The sequence below is a fragment of the Strigops habroptila genome, chromosome 1 (genome assembly GCF_004027225.2).
Source record: "Strigops habroptila isolate Jane chromosome 1, bStrHab1.2.pri, whole genome shotgun sequence".
NCBI classification, from domain to species: Eukaryota; Metazoa; Chordata; class Aves; order Psittaciformes; family Psittacidae; genus Strigops; species Strigops habroptila.
In genome coordinates this window covers 13,673,566-13,697,456 of record NC_044277.2, presented here as the reverse complement: position 1 = coordinate 13,697,456, position 23,891 = coordinate 13,673,566, and the positions used below count along the sequence as shown (strand labels likewise).

General features: G+C 43.0%; 1 protein-coding gene and 1 long non-coding RNA gene across 2 annotated transcripts in view; one reads left to right on the top strand and one right to left on the bottom strand.

The window, feature by feature from the left end:
• Positions 1-477: 477 nt before the first annotated feature.
• Positions 478-21,236, top strand: COLEC10 (collectin subfamily member 10). The gene is made up of 6 exons (XM_030499775.1): positions 478-925; positions 11,991-12,062; positions 13,561-13,632; positions 15,642-15,695; positions 17,005-17,100; positions 18,881-21,236. The coding sequence occupies exons 1-6, from the start codon at positions 778-780 to the stop codon at positions 19,270-19,272; spliced, it is 834 nt and encodes a 277-aa protein (XP_030355635.1). The 5' UTR covers positions 478-777; the 3' UTR covers positions 19,273-21,236.
• Positions 14,573-23,891, bottom strand: part of LOC115613818 — a 20,411-nt gene continuing 11,092 nt past the window's right edge. Inside the window, exon 2 of the long non-coding RNA XR_003993533.1 lies at positions 14,573-17,219. This is a non-coding gene — a long non-coding RNA (uncharacterized LOC115613818). The remainder of the gene's footprint in view (positions 17,220-23,891) is intronic.

Genomic DNA, 23,891 nt, shown 5'->3' with positions numbered 1-23,891 from the left:
CAGTGATTCAAGCTCGTCCTGCTCTGTGGCTCCAATCCTGAAGTCTGTCCTTTTGTACTGTGTCTATTAACATAATCTAGGCTTGGAGCAACCATTGTGGAGCAATCAGTAAGCAGCATAAAATTGTAATTTAAGGGCTTCTGGCTAAAACACCAACTGATATCAACTTTTCATTTGCTACTCTGGGGACTAAGGGTACACAGCACCCAAAAAGTGTGAAATAGCACCAGCGACTTCCAGCCATAGCAGACCGGCAGCTCATCCACTGTCACTAACAGTCTCGTTGGAGAAAAGCTTTTGTGGAAAAGTCTTTCTAAATGTTACATGGAGTCTGCATTGTTCTTCCAGTACACAGCCAGCCACAACTATCCTATAACTAATTAGTACTCACTCGGATACAATACCCAAGTCTTTTGTCTCTAGAGTAAATTAAAATCTGGGCATGAAGAGTTGGTGCCGAAAGGAGAAAAATTAAAAAATGACAAAACAGATATTCCCATATATTGAAGACATTTTCCATGGCAAAAGCAGCTAAACATCTCACAGATAAGAGATAAATTGGAATAAACAGCTGTCACAGTTAAATAAATATCCTGGATAATGTACAGGACAGAAATAACTACAGCATGGTCGAACTCCTTTCTTCACTTTATTTAGCTGTTCTTGCACGTAGCTCCCAATCTTTCCACTGCTTCAGTTAGTAGAGCATTTATTTTTGAGTCAGCTGCATTTGTTAAGACTGTAACAACGAAAGGCATTTCCTGAGAAGCTGCAAGGATGAGCAACAAGAAAGAACAACAGCTAAGGAAATTCGGGACCGTAGTAGTGCTTTTTATCTTCCAAGTTCAGATTTTTGGTTTTGATGTTGACAATCGACCTACAACAGATGTCTGCTCGACACACACAATTTTACCTGGACCAAAAGGTGAGGAATATCAGGTTGATAATGCTGACACCAGTACTAATAGAGGCTGATTTTAAAAAATACAGACATGGAGGGCTTGTGGAATGGGCTGGGGATGAAACATGTGAGTTATTGCAGGCTGTACAAACATCTAGAAAGTGGAATTGCGATGGGGGAAAGTGATGAAGTAAGGAGATTTGAATTTGCTTTTCTTTAGCTTCTGGAACAGTGTCACCTATTCTGACAGAAGTGTCCTTTTGCATCTTTCTCCAGCCACATAAATCTTCTTTTACTTCTTGTGTTCATCACACAACCAGTACAGCTAGGAGCCACAAATGGAGTGACTCTGTCTAAAAGTAGGCACCTATTGTGAACTGTTAATGGTTCACTCTGCACCTACTGGTAGGAAGAGATATGCAATATTTAAGATTACTGAACTGTCATTATCTCCAAATGTTTACTTGCAAACACAGCTCTGCTGCATTCATCAGACCTGGTTCAGCAGCTCTTGTTGAATTAAATAGGGCTTTTGCTACAGATTTCAACAAGAGCTAGATCAGCTCTGTCATATGCAGGTCTTTTATCTTCAAAACACTTTGCAGATATCTGAAACAAAATTTTCTGCATTAACTTACTTTTTGTGTAACACAACTAATGTCAGTGGAATTGCCTGGAGTGTATCTCAGCCAAAAATTAGGTCCATAATGCACAAATCTATCTTGCAGTGACAGATCTAAAATATATATTCCAACCACGACTACTGCAGTTCGAACTATTGCCTTCTTTTTAGTAATTCATTGTATTTTTCTATAGGCTACAGACTCAGAGAAAAAAAAAAAAAAGCAACTGATTTAAATTTTAAGCAGAAAAAAGATTATCAAGTCAAAAGCACTGCTACAGACTCATTTGTTTTTATGATGGATTATTCAAATGCGTGTTGCTTAAAGGACCATTTTTAATCAGCAAGTTAATTTCTTTATGATTACAATCCAGGCTTAAACTTTTGCTGCCACAGCATAAATGCAGAGAGATGTAATGATCCCCAAGGGAGCTAGTGGGAGCTTGTTTAGTTAGTATTTGAATAATGGCAGGCTGGAGAACAAAGTTTGACAGAATTGTGTTTAAGAAGTCACAAGGCTAATGAGGTGGTCTGGTGACACACGAGAGTAGCTGGGACTCCAGCTGGTTTCTGTGGTCTAGCTCGTGTAGGGAGCATTTAAAGGTTAGATATTAAGGTTCTTTGCAAGCGTGACTCTGAGAAAGTCAGGATTTAGTCATTACTAGTCCTGCTGCCTCCTGGCTGACACCAAGACACATGAGGAGCCAAACAGTATATTGGCATGGTCTTTGCTGCTACTACTTTAAGATTAGATTACCATGCCGAACAACCGTGATTAGTAAAAGGAGTATCGAATAAATCACCTCCAAATTACTGGCTCACATCCATTGCAGATCATCAAATACATTTTCCAATCTATGTGCTACAGTCCTATAGACTAATTTCAGTTCCTATCAGAGCTGAGCTCATCCAGGACAGTTACATGTAGCTCTCAGTGGCACTGGTGGTTTTGACTGCCAGTCAGCTGGGCAATTCAAGACTGAGCAGGCTGGGCATGTGAACTACCCTGTTACTCCTCAGGCATCCTTTGTAGTCAAGGATGAAGTGTGCTGACCTAATATGGCAGAAGAGAGTCTGTCCTGCTGCCAGTTTTTCTCTATTCATCTTATGTCTGCAGGCTCAGAGCACATGAACACCCAGCCTACAACCACAGCCACAGGCAACACTTTGCTGCTTAAACTTTAACTCTAGACAAGCCCCTGACTTTTGTTGCTGCAAGTTTTATTTTCTGTGCTACCTCTGTTGTGCCCCTTTGCCCACCATTCTCCTGAAAATGGATTTTGTCCCACCCTGCACCAGTTTCACCCCATCACCTGCTCAGCATCTTCAGCTATGCTAGAACACAGCAGTGCTCCCACAGGACAGAGGTGCTGAGCTCACACAGGACATTGGCCGGCTTTTTCTACCACCACAGGCCAGATTCCTGTTGTGGCAACTACCTCCTTCCACATGAACATGGGAACCTCTAATGGGCCAGAGTAACTAGAAGTGCAAGGAATTAAAATGTGTTCAGTGGCTGTAAGACTTACTACACCATCCACCTCACCTATCCCAAATTGTCCTGTGAGCTAGATCCAGTCTATGGGCTACAAGTGGGATGGTCCCCGGTGCTGTGCAGCAGAAATACTACTGTTCCCATCACACAGCACAACGGAGAGGAGAAAGCTGAGGGAAAAGAGAGGTTGTTTATTTGGAAAGGCTCAGGATTTATAACTGTTTATTTCTTGCACTGTTGGAGGCTGCATTACACACTTCATCATCTAGGCATTCACAGTTGTTACAGGAGCAAGCGCCTGACCTCTCTGCATGCTCATCCTGAAAATCACCTGTTCAAAAAGGGTCATTAGTGTTGCGAAAATTGGCCACTTCTACAAGTCACATGTAACTTGTCGAAATTAACTTGTGCAAGCCAAATTCTTCCCCTTCAAAAATGTACTCTTCCTTATGCTCATATGAGACATGTCAGAAGAGAAGTATGATATGAGTGGTGGGATGAAAAGAAAGAAATTCCAGACTGAATATCAGGAAAGTCTTCAAACCAGTTGTGACAGTCCCACCAGCTCCCTAAAAGCATGAGACAAAACCAGAGGCCTTCGTGTATAACACAAGGAGCTAGAAAATACTCTGGAAGGATGCAGTTTCCAGGAACAGAAGGAATGCAGTAAATGTCCTGTAAGCCTTCTGCACTTTCTGTTGCAGTGACAAAAGTCAGCCTGAACTAAACTGCGCAGCATTAGAATCGGAGTTTTAGTCTGACATCTGGTGGTCCTGAGCGATGCAAACCAGGAGCCTTGCAATCCCCTCCACCTATCTGCTGCTTTTCCACCCCTGGCGCAAGCAAATGGAAGTTGAAGTCTGCTTGTAAAGAATTATGGAAAGAAAACAGGCACTCCAGAAAAAGGGGATAAAAAGAGTAAAGAAAAGAAAAATCTGGCACCCCAGTCTCCTTTCCTAGGCAATGCTCTGGTTTCTTCTCAAAAAGAAGGGATTATTTTTAATGAGCACAGCCCTAGTGAAATGGCTGCTTTGTTCTGCCTTCCTGAAAAAGGTTTTGAGGTACACAGCAAGCTGGCTTATATAGCAGTTAAAAATAGAAATGTGTGAGGCACTTCCTAGGACCCTTATTGAAATAACCGTAGGAAACCAAAAAAGAGAAAAAATACATGCTTTGGACAAAACCAGTTTTTCAGTATTTGTAACTAGTGATTTTTGGTGTTTGACCCGAGATGTTTAGGAACAACTTGGTCTCAGCTGGACTGCTGCGGCACAGGACCTCTGAAAACTTAATTAGGTAACACTGGTCCACAGCTGAGTAATTAGGGCAATGAAGGTAAAGTTCTGTACTCCATCAACTTCTTGGGTCCAAAGAGGACCAGATCAAGCATCAACAAAACAACAAATTTCCCAGAACAGCCAAGACCTTGGTCTTGCAAAATCAATCATGGCCCTATTGCTTACTTTCCACCTTTCCAATCCCGGAAACAGACTGGCTGTTGCTGCTGCTGAGCAAGGACCTGGCACTGTGGGGAGGCAGCAGTGAATAAAGTGATAGTGAAAGTTGGTTTGTGCTCTGGCAGCAGCAGGAACACTGGACTCTCCTTCCCCTGGGCTCTGCCTTTGACTGGTGTCCTGGCTCTGCTCTTTCTTCTACCCTGCTCTCTCCTGGAGGCTGCAAGCACAGTTTTGTCTAACCTGCAAAGGAAGTTTTAAGTGGGCTGTTGATATAGATGAGATGGGATCTGACCTGGTCTCAGTAAAACAATAAGCAACAACATGAGGGCGGAAATAAGCAGAGAGGCCAAAGAACTGATTTCTACACTCCCATTAAAAGAATCTGCAGGGGGAAAGAAGACTGGGGTGGGGGCTGGCTCTGTGGAAGTTGATTTCGTGTGGATTTGTGGGAGCTCAGTGCTTCAGAAGACTGGCTCTAAATCTTGCTATCTGTCCCAGGTCCCAGCTCATTTCCTTTGAAATCCAGACACAGGAACTTCAAAGGTCTTGAATCAGATCCAGGTTGAGAAACTGGAATGAGATGAAATCTGAAGAATACTGGGAGTTTCCCATAGCAATTTAGATGTAAAATGTTTCCTTATTATTTCTGACAAATGATGCTTATAAACTCTATGACATTGGCTGGTGCCTCAAAATAGCATTTACTGTGGTCTCCAGTATAGCTGTCCATCTCTCTAATTGTGCTTACGCAATTCCAATCCTGGAAAATCTCAAACTCTCTCAGAAACCAGATATGCTGTTATCCACATTTCCTTCCGAAAATATAAAATGCCTTACCACATCCTATAGGCTGCTCAAACCTATAACTAAACTTCCCTCTTAGCGCCTCACATTTGATCTGAAGAGCCCTTTAATTTCAACGTATAATTCTATTTTCATGGCTTTTAGACTTCCTCATCTTAGCGTACATTAAGTTTCTGAAGTTTATCAGCCTGAGCTACAAAGCATATATGTGGGGACTTGAATACATAAATTCAAAGTATATTGGGTCAGTCTGTTGCCTCACTGAAGCCACTGTAATCCATGGGTCTCTGAGATCGTGTCAGAATAGCAGAGGAACAGGCTGGGAAAATTAAATCAGGCAAATCAAGTAAAAGGAGAATCAGGAATAATTTAAATTATTTCTGTGTCATTAAGGAGACAGTGTATGTCCTAGTCATGCACAGAGGCCCACACTTTCAAATAATACGAGTCAGCAGAGCTTCACTGAGACCTACAGAAGGCTTGGGTCTGGCTCATGTAAGTCAATAGGAGAAGAGAGTCAATGGACATTTATGAATGGAAAGCACAAAAGCGCGCAGAGAATCCAGTTTATTCTTGAAGATTCTTTCTATTTCACCAGGGATGGGCAACTGTTGTCTAATTTGGAGCTGGGTGAAAAAAGTCATGTCCAAGAATAGCGGAATCTGTGGGAGCCCTGAGTGTTCCTACAGGACACCTGGGAGAGAGGCTATGGGTACAGTTGCACACTACAGTTGCACTCATCTGCCACATTTTCTGCCAAAAAGAGAGGCCAAATACCTTCTTCCCTCACTTTGACCATGTGGTCCTACCTTCACCTTGTGCTGGCTCAGCTGTTTACTCATCAGGCTGTCCAGTGAGCTGATTCAGCTCGCTCACTAAAAATGTGTATTTGCCTTGTTGAGATTCCTCTGTTTAGCGAGTTGAATTCCTTCTACACAGGGTCAGAAGAGTGCTCGACATCAGGCAGAGGGCAGGGAGGCGAGCAGGTCAGTGCTGGGGGCTGAAGGGAGAAAGAAGGACAGTGAATGCGTCAGGCAGAAGATGTCAAGGAATCCTGTCCTCCCTAGCCATATATAGCTTGAAAGAGCTATATATATATCTAGCCATATGCAACAAGAATCCCCACTGTGACGGGAAATTCACTAAGGACCTAAAAGACACTGAAAATGAAATTAGAGGAAATCTTGAGGCTTTCCAATGATGTAGCTGTGACGCACTTGTACACTGGAAAAACAAACTGAGCTGTGTTTGCTTATTTCTTGGAGTCTGCAACTCCCTCTGGTGACAAAACCTCTCAATAGAGATTGTGCATGTGCAAGTGCTGCAAAGGTTCACTGTGCTCGGGGTCACTGTGTCCATAGGCTGCAGGGCTAACCCTGTGGCTATCCACAAGGCTCTGCATGAGGACAAGGCATTCAGTTGCTCCTGGAGGGTTCTCAAGGCTTTAGAATGATGCACATTTCCTTATCCCTTTAGTTTCCTTACCCCTTCAGGGGCAGGCAGAAATCACCTTTACTTCTCACACTACCTGTGGAGGTGGGGAGGGTCCTTACAGCACCTCAGGTGGGACTACAAGCATGAAACATGGAGCTCAGCAGAACTGTGTCACGTATGATCAGAGGGTAAAACCGCATAACGGTATCCATACAAAGCCTTCGTGGTGGGACATTGGCTATGCCTAGAAATGCTAAATGCACCCAAGGCAAGCAGTACCAAGCATCCATGTGCATACTAATCAATATTAACCATCCTTCTCCACCTCACAGCAAACCAGTCATGCCCCCAGGGAAGGGCTTCTCAAGGACTTTCTGGCTGGTGATGGACTTTTTTCAATTCAGAGTATCTGATGTAGGAGGACAGCTGTGCTGTAGCCCAGCATAGGTGCTGTTTCTATCATTTGAAAGGGTGGATATGCCATGGAGTGCCTGCAAAGAGAGGCTGAGAGAGCATTAGTATTTCTGTAGTGGTTTTGGTCAGGAGACAGGAACTGGAGCTGACCTGAGGCCGTGACTTGCTGGCACACTTGACAAAGTGTCTCAGTAAAACCCTGTGCGGACCCAGGGAGCCCATCAGCAGAGCTCCAAGTGAAAAGACTACGTGCTCACAAACACAGGCATTAACCCAGCTAGCAATTTCCTCCTGGCTTTAGCCTTTAGGCAGCCTGCAGACATGCTCTCACCCTGATGCAGGGCTGTCTCCATAGATAAATGTGGGTTCCATAATCCCCAGGGATTACACCCTGATTCTTCAAGAACCAGGGTCAGCCCTTGATCACAAGACTTGGAGAGTCACCAAACATATGGGAACAATTTAACCTGAAAACTTCTTCAATTCGTGAATACAAACCAGATAAACTGCTTGCAAAAGATCCAGCAGGGAAATCTAAGTCACTTGAAAGTCAGTAAATTATTACTAATTAAATTCTTACCAAATGCAACCTCTCAACATTGTGTTATTTAATGAAACTCCTAAAAAGGCAGAGTCCCTTTCAACTGCCTGAAAATCCTGCTGATTATTAGGCCTTCAGCATTTTCCTGAGCCTGTTTACAGGGAAAGGAAGGACTGTGGTTCCTTCTCAACTACAATTAAAATTTTCTAATGGCTGCAAAAGTCATTTACAGCTTATGGCTTCTGCTTCCCTTCTGTCTCACACAGTCCCAAGCTGGAAGAGTCTAGTAATTTATTGCTCCGTGTGTTCATTTTAATAGTCTGGTATTTAAAATCTGTGACATAGAAGAAGTGAATTAGCTTGAGGGAATACTAACGAGGTTGAGAAATGGTCTTGCTTCAGCTACTGGCTCCAAGTGCTTCACCCATGCTTTAAATGCCAGTGTAGAGCATTATCTGACATCCTTCCAAACACAGTTTTAAAATGACAATCCGCTAATTAGGTTAAAACTTCAACTGCCACTGCCCCAAGTGTAAAGCAGCACAAAGGAGAGGTTAACCTCTAGGTATAGGCTATGACCATATGAGTCTGGGTCCAAGAATATTTTCTTTCTGTAAGAGAACTCTTGTTGCACAAAGCACAGTAGTACAAAATTCAAAGACCTGGTCCAGAGTACTGTCAGGATGTAGATTCTATTCTGCCAGATTACAAAACCGTGAGTAATACAGTGGGATGGTCTGTGCACAGGAAGTCCCAGAGGAAAAGATGGGTTGCCTATTACAAATCAGAAACGAAACCAACTCAAGCCCTGCCCATAACAAGTCAACCAACCTCTCGCAATCCCTCCTACCTGGATGCAAATCACAGCGAGACCACGAGGGGGGAGCATAACCCAAGAATTCACAAAGCTGGAGCTCACTGCACACAGCACACAACGCATTTATAATTATAACACCATATTATCAAGCACTGGGATTAATCCAGTATTAAATTAACAAGGAGATGGTACTACTAATTAATATTGTTTGCTTCTACCCTCACTTTTTAATGGTCTACCCATTCTCAGATGCAATATGTGGACAAAAGCAGGATTTCCTACCCTTATCGATAGGCAAATTACTATTGTTCTCATTTTCCTAGGCAAGGAAAACTAAGGCAGGTGTGCTAGGCTGCTTTATGACAAGATGAAACAGAAACAGGTGACAATCTTACTGCCCTCTCCCTCAGGCTTTTAGAGGGCTTGAGTAAATATTGGGACTACACAAGGTGTTAGCAACAGAAGTCGAGACACTCTAATCTCTCAGAATCACCAGAACAAACTTTCACACGCCTTTTGCCCCTTTCTCCTGTTGGTTCTCAGACTGATGGCCCTTACAGGACAACCTAGCTTTATCCCCAGCAGCCCCATGTGTGAAAGGCTTGCTCCAAAGTCTCTCAGAGAAAATCACTGCAGCTTTCAGTGGCTTGAAATGTTGAAACTGAGGTTGGAAGAAAACACCTTGGGAAGTAATCACAGCTTCTCCACTTGTATATTGGCTTTCTTTCTTAGGATCTATTTCTAAGATTAACTGTCTAAGCAAAGTTTCTTACCAAAAAACACCCCATCTTTCTTGCAGAGAGGTCTTCCTTCTGCAGCAAAGTCTCTCTAAAGCCCTCAACCCAAAGGTGCAGGCTGCAAGCCACAGGGAAGGTTGCTATCTGGCCTGAGTGAGGTGATGAGGACTGATATGGCGACAAGACCTGGTTTGGAAAGTCAGCAGGCATCTGGTTTGCTCTCCTGTGTGATACAGGCCAAAGAAACTCCCTCAGCAGTTTCTATGCTAGACCCAGAGTAACAGCGTACCTTACACGAAGGAATTCATTGCACGGGGAAAGGTTGCACATGAAAAGCTTCCTACATCTCCCTCCCCTGCCAAAAAGCGTGGTCCATCTATTAAATATCCCTATGTTGCATTTCTAGTCGTGACTTATACAGCTTTTCTAGCCCTTGAAGCACTTCTTTTCCGCTTCCTTTCTATTATCACGCAGTTCTTCCCCTATATGGGTTTACAGACCATGATCATATCAGCTCTTAACCTTCTCCCAGAATTTTATTTCACAAGCCCTTTGTCAGCCTCCGGGAATCTTCTGAATTTCTGAACTACTGAGAAGTGACTTATACTTTTCTCAAGGGTTTTATAGATGGGTTTGGAAAGGACAATTTCTTGGTTTTTCAGTTGTAATGTTGTTAGCACTGAGGTCAACAGCAAAATTAAACTGTACACTCTCTGGCTCTGCTGTTCAATGGTCAGTAGACAAGAACCCAATACAAAAAGGCATCCTTCCACCAGTTCCAGGGTCAGACCTACAGCTTCAGCTGGATATTTAAGAAGCCTGGCTTTTGGAAATATCCAGTATTTAAGAACCAGTGTCCATCACTCTAGCAAATGCTTCCTCCCTCCAATGCAAACTGAAGTTCAGCACTTCATCTTTCTCAGCTTGGACCACAGACCTTCCCCCAGAAAGGGCATCCTGACCCACAGGGTGAGCCTGCCCTCCACAAGAGAGTCCCAACAATGAAGCTTTTTTCAGCACATAGAAACACACTCAGCCAAGTCCACATAACTGACATGGAAAGGAGTCGAACAGCTAATACTACATTTTATTGGCTGCAATTAATATGCACCACTTCTCATCTGTCATCACACCACAGAGCAGCCCACGATATGCCACCTATGGCTACAGAAATAGGAGAAGGTAAATCAGGAATGAGTGGGCAGTATTTTTCAGAAAATAAGAATGAGGCCTAATGAACAATCAGTCTTACAGCAACCATAGGAAGCTAAATTCTCCCCCAGCACATAATTAAATCACTGACCTCTTTGCCACAGGATATTTATTATAGGGGCCAAAAATGTGAAAGGGTTTAAAAGGCACAAGACTAATCTGTTCAGGGAAGAATTACTGGTGGCTGCTCACAAGTGGCCTGGATGCAATGCTTGGCTCAGGCAAGCCCTTGCACCTCTGCTTGTGAGAGGCTGCGTGGGTCACAGTCACCCTCAGCACACCCAGTTCCCTTAACACCTTCTGCCAGGGCTGGAGGCACCAAGCTCAGTGAGGCAGGTTATTGATCTTTTCACAAAATGCTGTCCTGTCCTCACTTCTCTTTTGCTGATATCCAGATTTCCCTCCCTTGGGTCTCCATACACTGCAATGCAGCCTCTTCTCCCCTTCCGGGCTGCAGGCACGGGCACAACTGGCTGCCACTCCTACGGGAGATCCTGGCGTGGCCAAGACACTGTGGCACTGCTTCCCACTGCACAGCACGGCTTATTGCAGACAGCGGCAGGGAACAGGGGCAGAGGCTTTGAAAGGCTGCTTATAGTCAGTGCTGGTCATTTGATGCAGGGGGGTGCAGGAGTTGACCCCCTCTCCAGTATTTGTGTTAAAAAATAGTAAAGATGTTTTTGGGATTTGGAAAAAACTAAGCAGCAGAAGATATGAAAATCAGTTCCAGTTGTGCCTCCAATTTTCTGCATAATGTGAAGCGAAATTGTATTCTACCTAAGAAAGGAGATAACATTTCTTTCCTACTAATTGCTGGTTTGCTCCTTTAGACTGTAAGCTGCTCAGTGAGAGACTGTCTCTTACAATAGTACTCATACAGTACTATACAGGAACCTGTGTCACAGGGTCTTGATCTCGTTTGGAGAAATCCCCGCACTCCTGTAATAAATGCAATGATTTTACCTCTTACAGATACTCTTTGGATGTAGTTTTCAAAATAAAGCACTGGAGTAATTGCAAAACACGTTTGTTATAGCAACATATAAATGTCACCTGTCAAAAAGTGAAGGCAAGAATTCTGCCATACTAAGAGCTAAGGTGCATGTTAAGATCTATTTCAACATATTTACATTCCTTTCATTCCAAAAGCATCTGCATACCTTGAACACAGAGTCACTACAAACAGAGTCACTAGGAACAATTAAATTCCTATCACCTCCCTTGGCAGTTCATCCGTGTGTGTACGGGTTTCCAAACACAGAAATATTGGATTATTTATCTGCTTTACAGTTAATAGGGCTTAAAGGGAAGGACTTGAAGTTGGTGTAATTCTCATGTTGGAATAGTCTCTCTAAAAAAGAAATTTTTTAGCTTTTCCTAATGATGGTCAGGTTCATCAGCTCTTCTCTGGAAATTTATGCCCTGGCTACTGTGCCTGCAAATAAGAAATTAGTAGGAAAAACCCCTGTGAACTTTACTTTCTGTGGATGTATAATTGCACTTATTGCACTGAGAGAAATGTACCATAATGCTTTATTTCCTGGTTCTTTTGGAAGGGGATGAAGGTGTAAAAGGAGATAGAGGAGAAGTGGGCAAACAAGGAAAAGTTGGACCAAAAGGACCAAAAGGTATTTATGATGGTTTGCTGGCTATTACTGATATATGAATATCATTATACACAACAGTACAGGTGCATATGATCGGTGATCTTTAATGCTTTTCATTCCTGTTCCACCAGTGGATTTCACAATCCTGTTAAACATTAATCAGTGAACCTAACAATACTCACAGAGCTTGGTGTACTTCCTACCAACACATAAGACAGCTACATATGGCAATAACTTGAAAGAGTCATGTAATAAACCAGTGCATTTACTGCTGCTCTCCCAAACAGCTGTCATGAGTTCAATCCAGAAGACCCAGATCATATGTATAATCATTACCCAGATTATACGTATAATGAGGAAGAGTACTATTCTCTTAATGAAATGATCCTTTAGTTGAAACTGAATTTTGAGAGTTATTTCCTAGCAATAGGAAGTCAGGATGCTCCACAAAATTCAGTCTCAGTTGTCCCTATTTTGCAGAAGGGCAAATGGAGGCATACACTAAGAAACAGTGCTGCCTCCGATCAAACAGCGTCTGAGCTGAGCACAAGGAGCCACAGATGTCTCGGGACTTGGCTCTATTAAACATATCCCATAACCACAGTGTGAGCTGGGCAGAGCATTCGGAGGCACCAGATGTGATGATGTCAGCCTTGTTTACCTACTTTAATTAAAAAGCTTAATTTATCATTAGAGTTTAATGATAATGCACATCCATGGTCTTTCTTTCCTGACAGTGGTCTAAGACTAATCAGAAAAGTTTTTACTTTTATAGAAACTTTCAAATCACTCTGTTGCTATTGTTAAAATGAAAAAGCCTTTTCAATTTTTAAATGCATTCATATGGTTTGCTTCTTACCTTAAAAGGAAGATAGGTAAAATATAAAGGAATTAGTAATGATTTATGAAGCATCTCAGTGATGTTAAATTCAGTGTAGAAACTGAAATTCCCTAAGTTGGGCTGTCATCATTAGCCACCTATTTTAGAACTTGAACTATTAATTAAAAAGGCACCTGTTGTTGGTGCTCTGAGGGCTGGGAAAGCACACACAGCAAAACTAGCAGCTGCCTATTTGCAGTCCTCCTTTGAGAAGGATTCCCAGCAAAGCCACAAGGAAGAAAGAAAGAGATTTGTCTGGGGTGGAGAAAAAGAACCCCAAGTAAAACCTGACATCAGCCTCATTTGGCTATGAAATAAAATAAGTATTTTACTGGTTTTATTTGAATACTCATTAGCAGTTTTAGTTTTTATTTTCTGTAAGGAAACATGATGTTCCTGGGCATTTCAACAGGCAGTTGTAGTAAGATGCCTTGCAATCTCTACTACTGTTGTATCCCATAGTAGCAGAAATCTGCACTGTCCTCCTCCAACCATCCTTAGGGCTCCATTCATTTTGACTTTGCCACACATGGACTAGCCAAGCTCAGGAAAAAAAACAGTAGTAGAGACCTAAATAGTGCCTTGGAAAGAAATGACAGAAAACATCCATACTCTTTTCCTCTTTATTTCTTCTCTTAGGAAACAAAGGACCTGTGGGGGATGCTGGTGACCAGGGAATGCTTGGGAAAATTGGCCCAATTGGTGGAAAGGGTAAGCTCTGGTCTGGGAATTTTCTTGTTTTTTCCCTCAAGGTAAATATGTGTTTTGTGAGAGTTCCAGCTATGGAGTAATATCAAATAACAGCTGGGAGCAATGCTCTCCAACTGAAGTTATGCATAAAGATTGGTGACAAGAGCTAACTGAGATACTATTTTATTTCCCATGTGCAATATAACCGACCTACTTGGCTAAAATAATTTACTTTATGAGTTAAGGAATCAATCCTCTTTAATGGTAAAAAAGGAAGGGAGAAATCAGGCTCTTGTGAAGTAAATCCTCTGAACGCTCTGCAAGAGAAAGCCAAATTTGTGCCTCTGCATGCTGAAGGCCTAGGTCAACATTCTGCTGCTGCTCAGGATGCCAAACCTTGTCACCTGCACTGCTGTGGGACATGTGAACAAGCAGAGCACAGGACAGCTCAGTAACGGAAGGGGTTTAGGAGGTTTAAGAAAGCACTCAAGTAACCAGGGACAACAACTACTTGCAAATCAAGGTAGGCTCCAAGTCTACCTGGATAATAATTTCATTAAATTATTTTATTATTCTTTTACATTATTCTCTAGTTGCCTGAGAAGAAGAACAGGCAATCCTTTCTGGTATTCCTAAAGAGCTACTTAAGAAGGCATACTACTTCTGCTGCAGGGAGACCTGCCTTGAAAGCTGAGCAGGGCCTCCACCATCCCCAGGGGAACCCTGGTCTCTAACCAGCACATCAGCCCAGGCATGTGGGTGAGCGGGTAGAACCATCTCTCCAGGGAGCTTCTCAAGCCGATGTTTTGAATAAACCTTTGGTGGCTTCTAGCCAGCCACAGTATCAGAGAAGAACAAAAGAATGTGGCCTGAGGGACTAATTTTCAGAAGTACCCAGATAACTGAAAACTCAGATGGTTATCTCCTAAAGTTGTCTTCAGTAACCAAAGGAGACTAGAACTTAAGGATCCCACAAATTATTTATTTTTATTTGTAAGTAAACCAATGCTCTGAGCCTTTAAATCAAGCTCTCTCTCAACCAGAATGTACAATTTATTTGCCCCTTCTAGTTTTTCTCATTTTCTTTCTTTATTTACAGAAGCAAAAGTCACTTAGTCACTGTTTAAATCTACCATGAAACATTCAAGTTCTTAATGAAGCAACCCTGAAATTTCAGCTTGTAAGTGTACAGTGTCAAGCAATGCTAATTAAAATGATAGCCAACTCCTAGTTTATTTTACACAACTGTATAAAGGAAAAACCACATCAAAACATGGCCATCAACAAGGCAGAGCAAGTATTAGTATTTTTTGGCCTCTGAAGGTTTTAATTCATAAAAGAAGAGCTGACATGAATTTCAGATAAAATCCAGCTGTTCCTGATCCAAATTACAGCTGAGATTTTTTAAAAGCCAGTCACCTCCACTTACAGAGTAGCACAGCGTTTGGAGAAGCATTTTTATCATTTTTATGACTTATAGAAGAAGATACAAGCAGCTGGATGAAAATAAATCACATTTCCATGAACTATATCTGAAATGAAATGCTGCTTCTTACTGACCTCATTTTGTGCAGGTGCTAACTGCTGCCCACACAAAGTGTTGCACACATGAATTCAGTGGCTTAGTGCACATGAGCTTCATCTGGTGCTTCATCCCCTCATGGAGCTACTGAACCCAGGGAAGGGTTCTGTCCTGAAAGGCAATGAGAGAACCCAGGTCTCACCTCTCGCAGATTTCATGAGTGCTTTCAACCTCTCAGGATCATTTTGCAGTTTATATTTAAAGTAAGTGGTACCAGGAGCCAGCAGCACACAAGATGCCTGTGTTATCAGTGAGTTAGCTATTAAAGGGTTCTCCTTATTTCCATACACCAGAATTAATCACAATTTATTTGACTTGGCACATCTGCCAGTACAGTACATCAGGGCTTCCTATCAGAAGCACACCGTTGATGTATTATTAAACAGGTTTTCAAATACTCTCCCCTGACATGTGCACTGTCTGAGACTATATTTTCCTCTCTGTTCAGGTGACAAAGGAGCCAAAGGCTTATCAGGGGTTTCTGGAAAAAAGGGAAAAGCAGGTAAGCTGTGCATCCTTCTTTGCACAATGGTCAAGTCTGATGGGTCTGATTTCAGGGTTGCTTTTTCTGGAGTTTCATAAAAGTTTGAGGCCCATGGAAAAACTTGAGAATAGATGAAACAAACAGGAAGAGACTGAAAAAGTCTTCTTTAGATAAATGAAGGCTTGGGTAGGAACACGACTGATATCTATGAATATACCAACATACGAAAACATGGAGAAGAGTTACCTAAATTCATGGGCAACGTTTGATATCACAAAAACTACCACATAGACAGGCCAGTGGTACATTTATACTGGAAACTAGAAGAAAGTTTCTGAATACCAAAGGAATTAAGTCCTAATTCTATTAAGGATTCATATTAATATATATTAGTTATTCTATTAAGTTTTCTAATAGGAGCATGGGGATGAAAATAAGTGATTTTAGATAAAGCACAATCTGCTAAATAAATGCAATGCATTTGCTCACGGTAGGAGAATTTGGATCTGATGATCCAGAAAGTTCTTTTCAGTCCTAATAACCTTGACTGTTTTTCCACCTTGAATGTACAGTTGTATTCATTTTTAAGAGATTTCATATGCAATGCCAGTTTGGTTCTTAATGTGAAATCACCAGCAACTTTTTCTCCCTGAGAATAACAGAGGAACAAACATAAACCTATACCAAGCCAAATTTCAGTTTACCAACAAAAATATAACTGAGACTTCAGTGCTTGAAAGTTATTATTCAAGTTGGTATTGACTATTACTGCTGGACCACAGCTGCATGCAGCAATTAGACTAACATAGTCCTACCAAAGTTTTGCCAATCCCACCTCTATGCACACTCACAAAACTCCTTCACTGAGAGAGCAGCAGTTCCCCATTTCATGGATGCTGTTTTTTGTGTTAGAAGGCTAGGGAACCTGTGCTATTTACAGATACAAGATAAACCTTTGGCATTCAGATGTAACACTGTAGTGATCACCACAAGAAGTCACAGCTCTGCAGCTAGATGAAATCGACAATGATAAGGGCAGAGGATATGCAAATCCCACACTGATATGGGTGGAAAGAAGATGGGAAACTTTTCTATCTGCGTTTTTAATAGTAGGGATTTTTAAGCCAGTTAGCAAGGGAGTGTACAAAGCCACAATATTAAGCTCTTTGACCAACAGAATTATGGCCAGTGGGGCAGGAGGAGACTGGCTCTCCACAAGTGGAGGCGAAGTCTTCAGAAGGTTTGGAAGTGGGCTGTAGAGGACCCTCAATGCACACACACAAATGGTTCTAAACAGGTATATCCTCTATTTTTTTTATCGCATCAGGCACGGTCTGTGACTGTGGAAGATACCGCAGAGTTGTTGGACAACTGAATATCAACGTTGCTCGTCTTAACACATCCATCAAGTTTTTAAAGAATGGTAAGGATCCTTATGTATTTGATGTGATTTATTTGGCTCATTGCTATTCTTCCACCATTGCTGCTCTATGGCAGCATCCATAGATGACCCAGAGGGAGGGTTCCACTGTGTGAGGCACTCTGAAAACATACAGAAAAGAGATACCTGTAAGGATATAAGCAGCAGACGACCAAAAGCAAAAGCAACACATAAATTATCAAGAGCACAACAGAAATGTTCATGAAAAGCACAAAGCACAGCTTGCTAACCGCCTCTGCGCTGTCAGTCTGCGCAAGCTCTGCAGCCACACAGGCAATGAAAGGAAAAAGTTTGTGTCAATCTGCTCCAGAGAGGCAGGGGAAGCCATAGGAACCTACTGATCTTTCTGCCGCACAGGGAGGCTGCAGACATGGTACTCTTAGTGCTTCCCTCAGTGCAAGCATCTTTTTTCTGTGACAAGGGACCAACACTCAAAGGCATGGGTTATAATATCTAAATACCTAAATGAGGCCTACAGGAAATCTGAAAAGGGACTTTTTGCAAGGGTATGTAGTGATAGGACAAGGGGGAATGGCTTTAAACTGGAAGAGGATAGCTTTAGATTAGACATTAGGAAGAAGTTCTTCACTGTGAGAGTGGTGAGACACTGGAACAGGGTGCCCAGAGAAGCTGTGGTTGCCCCATCCTTGGAAATGTTCAAGGCATTGGATGGGGCTTTGAGCAACCTGGTCTAGTGGAAAGTGTCCCCGCCCACAGCAGGGGGTTGGAAGTAGGTGATCTTTAAGGTCCCTTTCAACCCAAACCATTCTATGATTCTATAAGAAGCCATGTCTGCAGGCAGTGCTGTCACGTGGACAGTGCAAACTGTCCCCACTGAAAGGAAGGAGGGGTGTTTCCTGGCATAGAGATTTTGAGAAGGCTCAACCACTCTTCTAGGACTAGGGCTGTAACAGTAAATTAAATGTGCTTGAGACTGTTCTCTGACACTGTGGGCAACCAGCACAGAACAGCACACATCCGCATTTCAAATCCTACAAAACTGAATGCCATATTATCCAGTGTCCCTCTACTAACTAACTTGCCTGGACTAAGTCCTGAATTGTTTGGGAGAGTGTTAGTTATCCCAGGCCAAAGTTCTGCTCTGGACCACTCCTGATTGCTATCCATGACCAGGGATAATCAAATTCCAGCTGCCCAAGCATGCTCCTTGGCACTGCTTAATTCACTGGGATACACACTGATTGAGAAGTTTGTCTTTTAAAGCTGCTGAGCAGCCAGTTTTTTCCAAGTCAATGCCACTTAGTGGCTACAGAGCAGCTCTGAATATCAGGCTGTATTTAAATGTCTTATTTTAGCAGTCACATTGATTTTCCTCTACATAGAAAGGGCCTGAAAAGCTATCTATACCCCTGTGTTTCTATCCCAGGGCACTCTTCCACAATCTCTATTCAAAAACATGCAGACCAGCGGGGATGATCCAGAGTTATCTAACCATTTAGCATGCCTTTATTTGATTAGTACTACATATCCAGGAAGTAAAGCTTAAGTGTCACAGGAGACATATGTCAATCAGGACTGAGTAGTTCCTGTCCTAACGTGTGCAACGTGCTTGTCAGTCCCACTACTAGCATCAGTGTCTGATCATGTCCTCATCATTTATTACAAATTCAGTGGTGGGAATACTTTTCCTCTCTCCCTTTTATTAATTCTAATGTAAAAATCATCTCACTGTCATACTGGAACAGAAGCACCTTCAATATCTGCTGACATGCCATTAAACAATTTTTTTCCCCCCTTAAAGTTATAGCAGGTATCAGGGAGACAGATGAGAAATTCTATTACATCGTGAAAGAAGAGAAGAATTACAGAGAAGCCTTGATCCACTGCAGGGACAGAGGAGGAACGCTGGCCATGCCCAAAGATGAGGCAACCAATGCCCTGATCGCTGACTACATCTCCAACAGCGGCCTCTTCCGAGCCTTCATTGGGCTGAATGACATGGAGAAGGAAGGACAGTTTGTGTATGCAGACAACAGCCCACTGCAGAATTACAGTAACTGGAAGGAAGGGGAGCCTCACGACGCAGCTGGCCGCGAGGACTGTGTGGAAATGCTCAGCACGGGAGAGTGGAACGACTCCGAGTGCCAAGTCACCATCTACTTCGTCTGTGAATTCCTCAAGAAGAGGAAATAAAAGTGACACAGAATTTCACCTGGCACCTGCTGTGCATACAATAACCCCTCCTCATTCACCCACTGTAGGGAAAGCACACAACCAGGGACAGGGCTCGCTCCAGCCTTCACCTCACTGGGTTAAGAAGGAGTAACTACTGTTAAGATGGCAGTGACCATAAAGTCAGCACAGGTACGCAGGGGCATCCAGCCAGTTGTGAATTTTTATTTCATTTCTACGTGCCATTTACGGTGGGCATTTCTATGCACAATTTAGGGGCAAATTTATAGCACACAGAGGTGAATATGAGTTCACTGATGCTAGGAATAGTAAACTCACTGGTATATTAATTGCTGATGTGCTTCACAAAGTCCACAGACAGAAAGAGGGATCTTTACTTACTGACCTGCACAGGAAGTCCTACTCATTTCCCTGGTGACTTCAGAAAAGCTGGGAGAACAGGTCTGTGCTTTCTCTTGAAAATAAATCCTTTTTTTTTTTTTTAGAATCATAGAGTAATTTAAGTTCAAAGGGATCTCTGGAGGTGATCTGCTTGAATCTTCCATGCAAAGCAGGGCCAACTTCGAACTTAGGTTAACAGTTGTTACACTCTCCTTAATTTGGCTATGCAATTATATTGCCTGATATGCAGTGGAGGACTCATTTATCTCTGCTGCCAACTCTATTACCCATCGGGCTGGTCTGATGCCACGGCTTGTAGGCAACCTAAGACTATATGGAGCAGTTCTAGTCTCTGATGTTCCCCAAAATCCATGAAAAACATAGAGAAGTCTAGCACAAAGAACAGTGCAAAGGAAGCAACACTATTGCTGCGGGCTGTGAACAGGCACATGTAGTATCAGTTATACCAGTGTGCACTGCTGGCTTAACAAATGCCTCTAGGAACATGTCAACTCCCCAGCTCAGTAGCCAGTAACATCTGATGCCTCATGCTAAAATCACCTGTGCCTTTGCAACAAAGGAAGCAGCTATAGAACAGGCTTCATCCCCCAAGAACCCAGATTCAGGTGTGGTTGAACAACTTAGTCATGCACTTCGGCAGGACTCTCCACAGAAGATGACCAAAAAGTATGAAGGCTTTGCTGTCCAAGCCTGGCTACTCAGATCTCCATGTCAGTATACCCACAATGGATCATATTTTCCTGTCTCTGATAATAGTGGAAAAACTCTTTTTTTCAGGCACAGCAACCATTTTGCATTCAGAAGTGAGCCTGTTCTTACTCATGATTCACCTTTCTTCACAGCAGGAGATGTCAAGAGAAACCCCAGGGCCCCTGTAATGAAGGTCTATAGATTTTCTTTCCTACCTGACACTAAAAATGAAGGAATGATATCTGGAGGCTAAGGAGAATGGTAGACACTAGGCACAGTGCAGCAGTATACCCTGCAGGGCACTCTGAGCACTGGTTACACATGGTCTTCCTCTGGGTATATGAAGAGTTGGACATGCCATGAGCTATTAATGCAGAGGGGCAGCTCCAAGCCTCCCTTCTACTGCTGTGTACAGCACTGCAAAGACAAATAGACAATAATCTACTTCCTCAACCTCACCCTCAACAGGAAAATCCACCAAACCATTTAGCTGGTTGTTAGTGTGACCCCAAGCTCATATCTGAGCAATGACCAATGCAGGAGCATCCCGGCAGACTCTGTGACTCAGAACCACTCTTGCAATCCAGTTTTTCAGCCACTTGTTCCTCCATAAAACCACCTGTTGCTACCAGCAGTAAATTACCCGTGTTGCCACACACCCTCCAGGGAACTATTCAGGCCCATGAATGAAGGGGTGGAACCACATTTCTTTTCATTGCTGCCCTACTATGCTGTGAGAGTATTTGGGAAATAGATTCACTTAGCACAACATAACTCATCCTGAATTGTTCCCTTCCTGGGAATTGATATTCCCCCAAATTAAGCAGAATTACATTTTTTAGGATCTATAATAATAAACTCATTAAGCTAAACACTTTGGTTTTAGAATCATTCATGGATAATGATAAAGAATTAATGACTAATTCAAGGCAAAGTTTCTTGAGGAAAAGCAATGCCTTTTAGAAGTTCAAGTGCAGGGCTGCGAGACTCACTCACAGTAGGTCAGTTCTTACTAGTCACGCAGAAGTGGCAGAGTAACATCCCCGTGGGTAGATACAATCACATTGACACACTCTCCACACCCCATCTTTACTTCTGACCCAAAAAGTCATCAATACATGCTTGCCAGACTGGAGGTCCAAATTCTGGAAACTTCTTGGCCATTCTGAGACCACTGGCTGACAAAATCCTTAATGCTATGTTCATCATGAACAGCCCATTTTCCCGTTCTTTTAGGAGGAAACTCGGCTGAGAGAAGGTGAGAGAGGACAATACTTTGCTGCAGGATCAAGCTCTGCCTGAGATTGAACAAGGCGCTCTCCTTCATGTACAAAATCAGGGAATACATGTCTAAATTGAAACTCTGGTCTTTAGGAGACTGTGAGTTATAAGTAATCCTGGAGCATGCTCCATGTACGGGAAGGAATGATGGTCACAGTCTCTGGCTGAATGGCTGAAGGAAGCAAATGAGGAACTTGTGCTGGGTTTCTGCAACGGAAAGGCTGGAACTGCCCAGTTCCTGCATCCTCCTCTTCTCCTATCACATCAGGTTAATCCTTTCTTAAATAGAAAAAATAAACAAAACCAACCCTTTTACATATTCACGTACAATGGGCAAGGCCATACCAGTTGCAACAAGTAGACCTGGGGTGGCCATTCTTTTGCTACCTATTGAAGAGGAACAGTAGAGGAACAGAGCACAGTGTTCAACCTAGCCAGGCGTAAGTATGATCAGGTGCTTGCACAACCCATTCCTGCAGCACGAGGTCCCAGATGATAAATTTTGCCAAGAAGCCTAACTCATAGGCCAAGCCAAATAAAAAAGGCTATCCCACACAGGAAACCTGGCAGGTAGGTCCATGCAGCTCTGCGCCATGCCATGTGGACACGAGCTTGAGCATGCACTAACTCAAGTATTATAGCTGTGTTTTGTAGAAAAAATATACTCGTTATAATTAAGAATTTGGGCTCTATCACTGCTCGCCAATGGAAACTCACTGTGGTGGGTAAAGTACCCTAGTTTTCTACAGGAAGTGGATGGAGCCAGGAACACAGGAAATGGTGTCTGACTATTCAGGATTTATGGTCTGTTAGAGCTTGACACCTAAATCATTTTACCCAATGCCAGTATTTTTTTTTCCGATGTTTTTCTTTTCATGATTCCCAGGCTGAACCTTTCTTGTTTCAGTTGTGTTTCTTGTCCTCCCACCAATTACCACTGTGAAGTGGCTTAATCTTCTGCTGCTATGAAGTCCACATGTTCTTCAGGCTGAGCAAATCCTGTTCCTTCCGCTCACTCTCACATGGCTCCAACTCCAACCATCCTGGGGGCCCTCGGCTGAACTTGGCTCCAGTTTTTCAATGCCCTTCCTGTACTGGAGGAGTTCAACAGGACACAATGTCTAGATGTGGTCTAACAGGTGCTGAGCAGGAGCATAATCCCTTCCCTCAAGCTCCTGGCTGCACTCCCTCCAGCAGAGTTAGGATGCCTTTGCCTTCTTTCCTGCCAGGACTCTCCAGGGCCTTCTCAGTAAAGCCAGTGAGCTTCAGCCTGAATTGGCGCAAGGGATCAGCATTCCCAGATGAGGGAAATTGCATTTGCCCCTGCTGAATTTCATAAGGTTCCTGTTGGCCCATTCCTCCAGCCTGCCTAGGTCCTTCTGTATGGCAGCCCTGCCCACAGCATATCTACTGGTATGATTTACCATTGGTGAGATCCATGATGATTGTTCCTAATCACCAGCTTCTCCTTCATAAGCCCAGAAATGTGCTCCAAGAGGACTTGCCCCTTTAAGTTCCGTGGGGACCAAAGTGATGCTGATCGATTTATAGTTCCCTAGATTATCTTCAGCCTCTTTGAAGAAGGGTGCAATATTTACCTATTTCCAGTCATAAGGAGCCTTCCATGATCTCCATATCCTTTCCAATATGATAGAGTGGCCCTGCAGAGACATCAAACCAGTTTTCTTGGCACCTTGGATATAGTCTGCCTGGTCCCATGGAATTTTCTGGTCAAACTCTGTCAAGTTCTCTGACTAAACACTCATTCTGCTTGTAGTTCTATTTGAACCCTTTCCCTAAGTACAGAGGAATGGGATAGTTTGTTGGTAAAGATGGCAAAGAAACCTTAGAATATCTCAGCTTTACCTGTGCCTGCTGCCACTACCTCACCTCCATTCAGCAGTGGTTCCACATTTTCTTTGCTCAGCCTTTTTATAATAACACTGCAGTGGAAACTCTTCTTGTTATGCTTCCTGTGCAAGTCCCAGCTGCGTTTAAGTTTTGGATCTCTTGAGGCTACCCCTACAAACTCAGGCAATGTTTCTAAATTAATTCCACCATAGCATGTCCCTGCTTCCGCCTCCTCTATACTGCCTTTGGCATTGGAGCTCCACCAAGCTCTCTCTTTAGCCACACCAGTCTATTGATATACCTGCTTGCAGATATACAGTGAACACAAGACAGCTGCCTAAGATCTTGCTACATCACTGTAGGAATACTTCAGAATGCTTCCTGCTCTCAGCCAG

Bases quoted from the DNA above. Each gene is read 5' to 3' on its own strand.
- COLEC10 (XM_030499775.1), top strand. From the start codon at position 778: ATGAGCAACAAGAAAGAACAACAGCTAAGGAAATTCGGGACCGTAGTA. The intron at 13,633-15,641 runs GTAAGCTCTGGT...CTCTCTGTTCAG, and splicing joins TGGCCCAATTGGTGGAAAGG to GTGACAAAGGAGCCAAAGGC. The intron at 17,101-18,880 runs GTAAGGATCCTT...CCCCCCTTAAAG, and splicing joins CATCAAGTTTTTAAAGAATG to TTATAGCAGGTATCAGGGAG.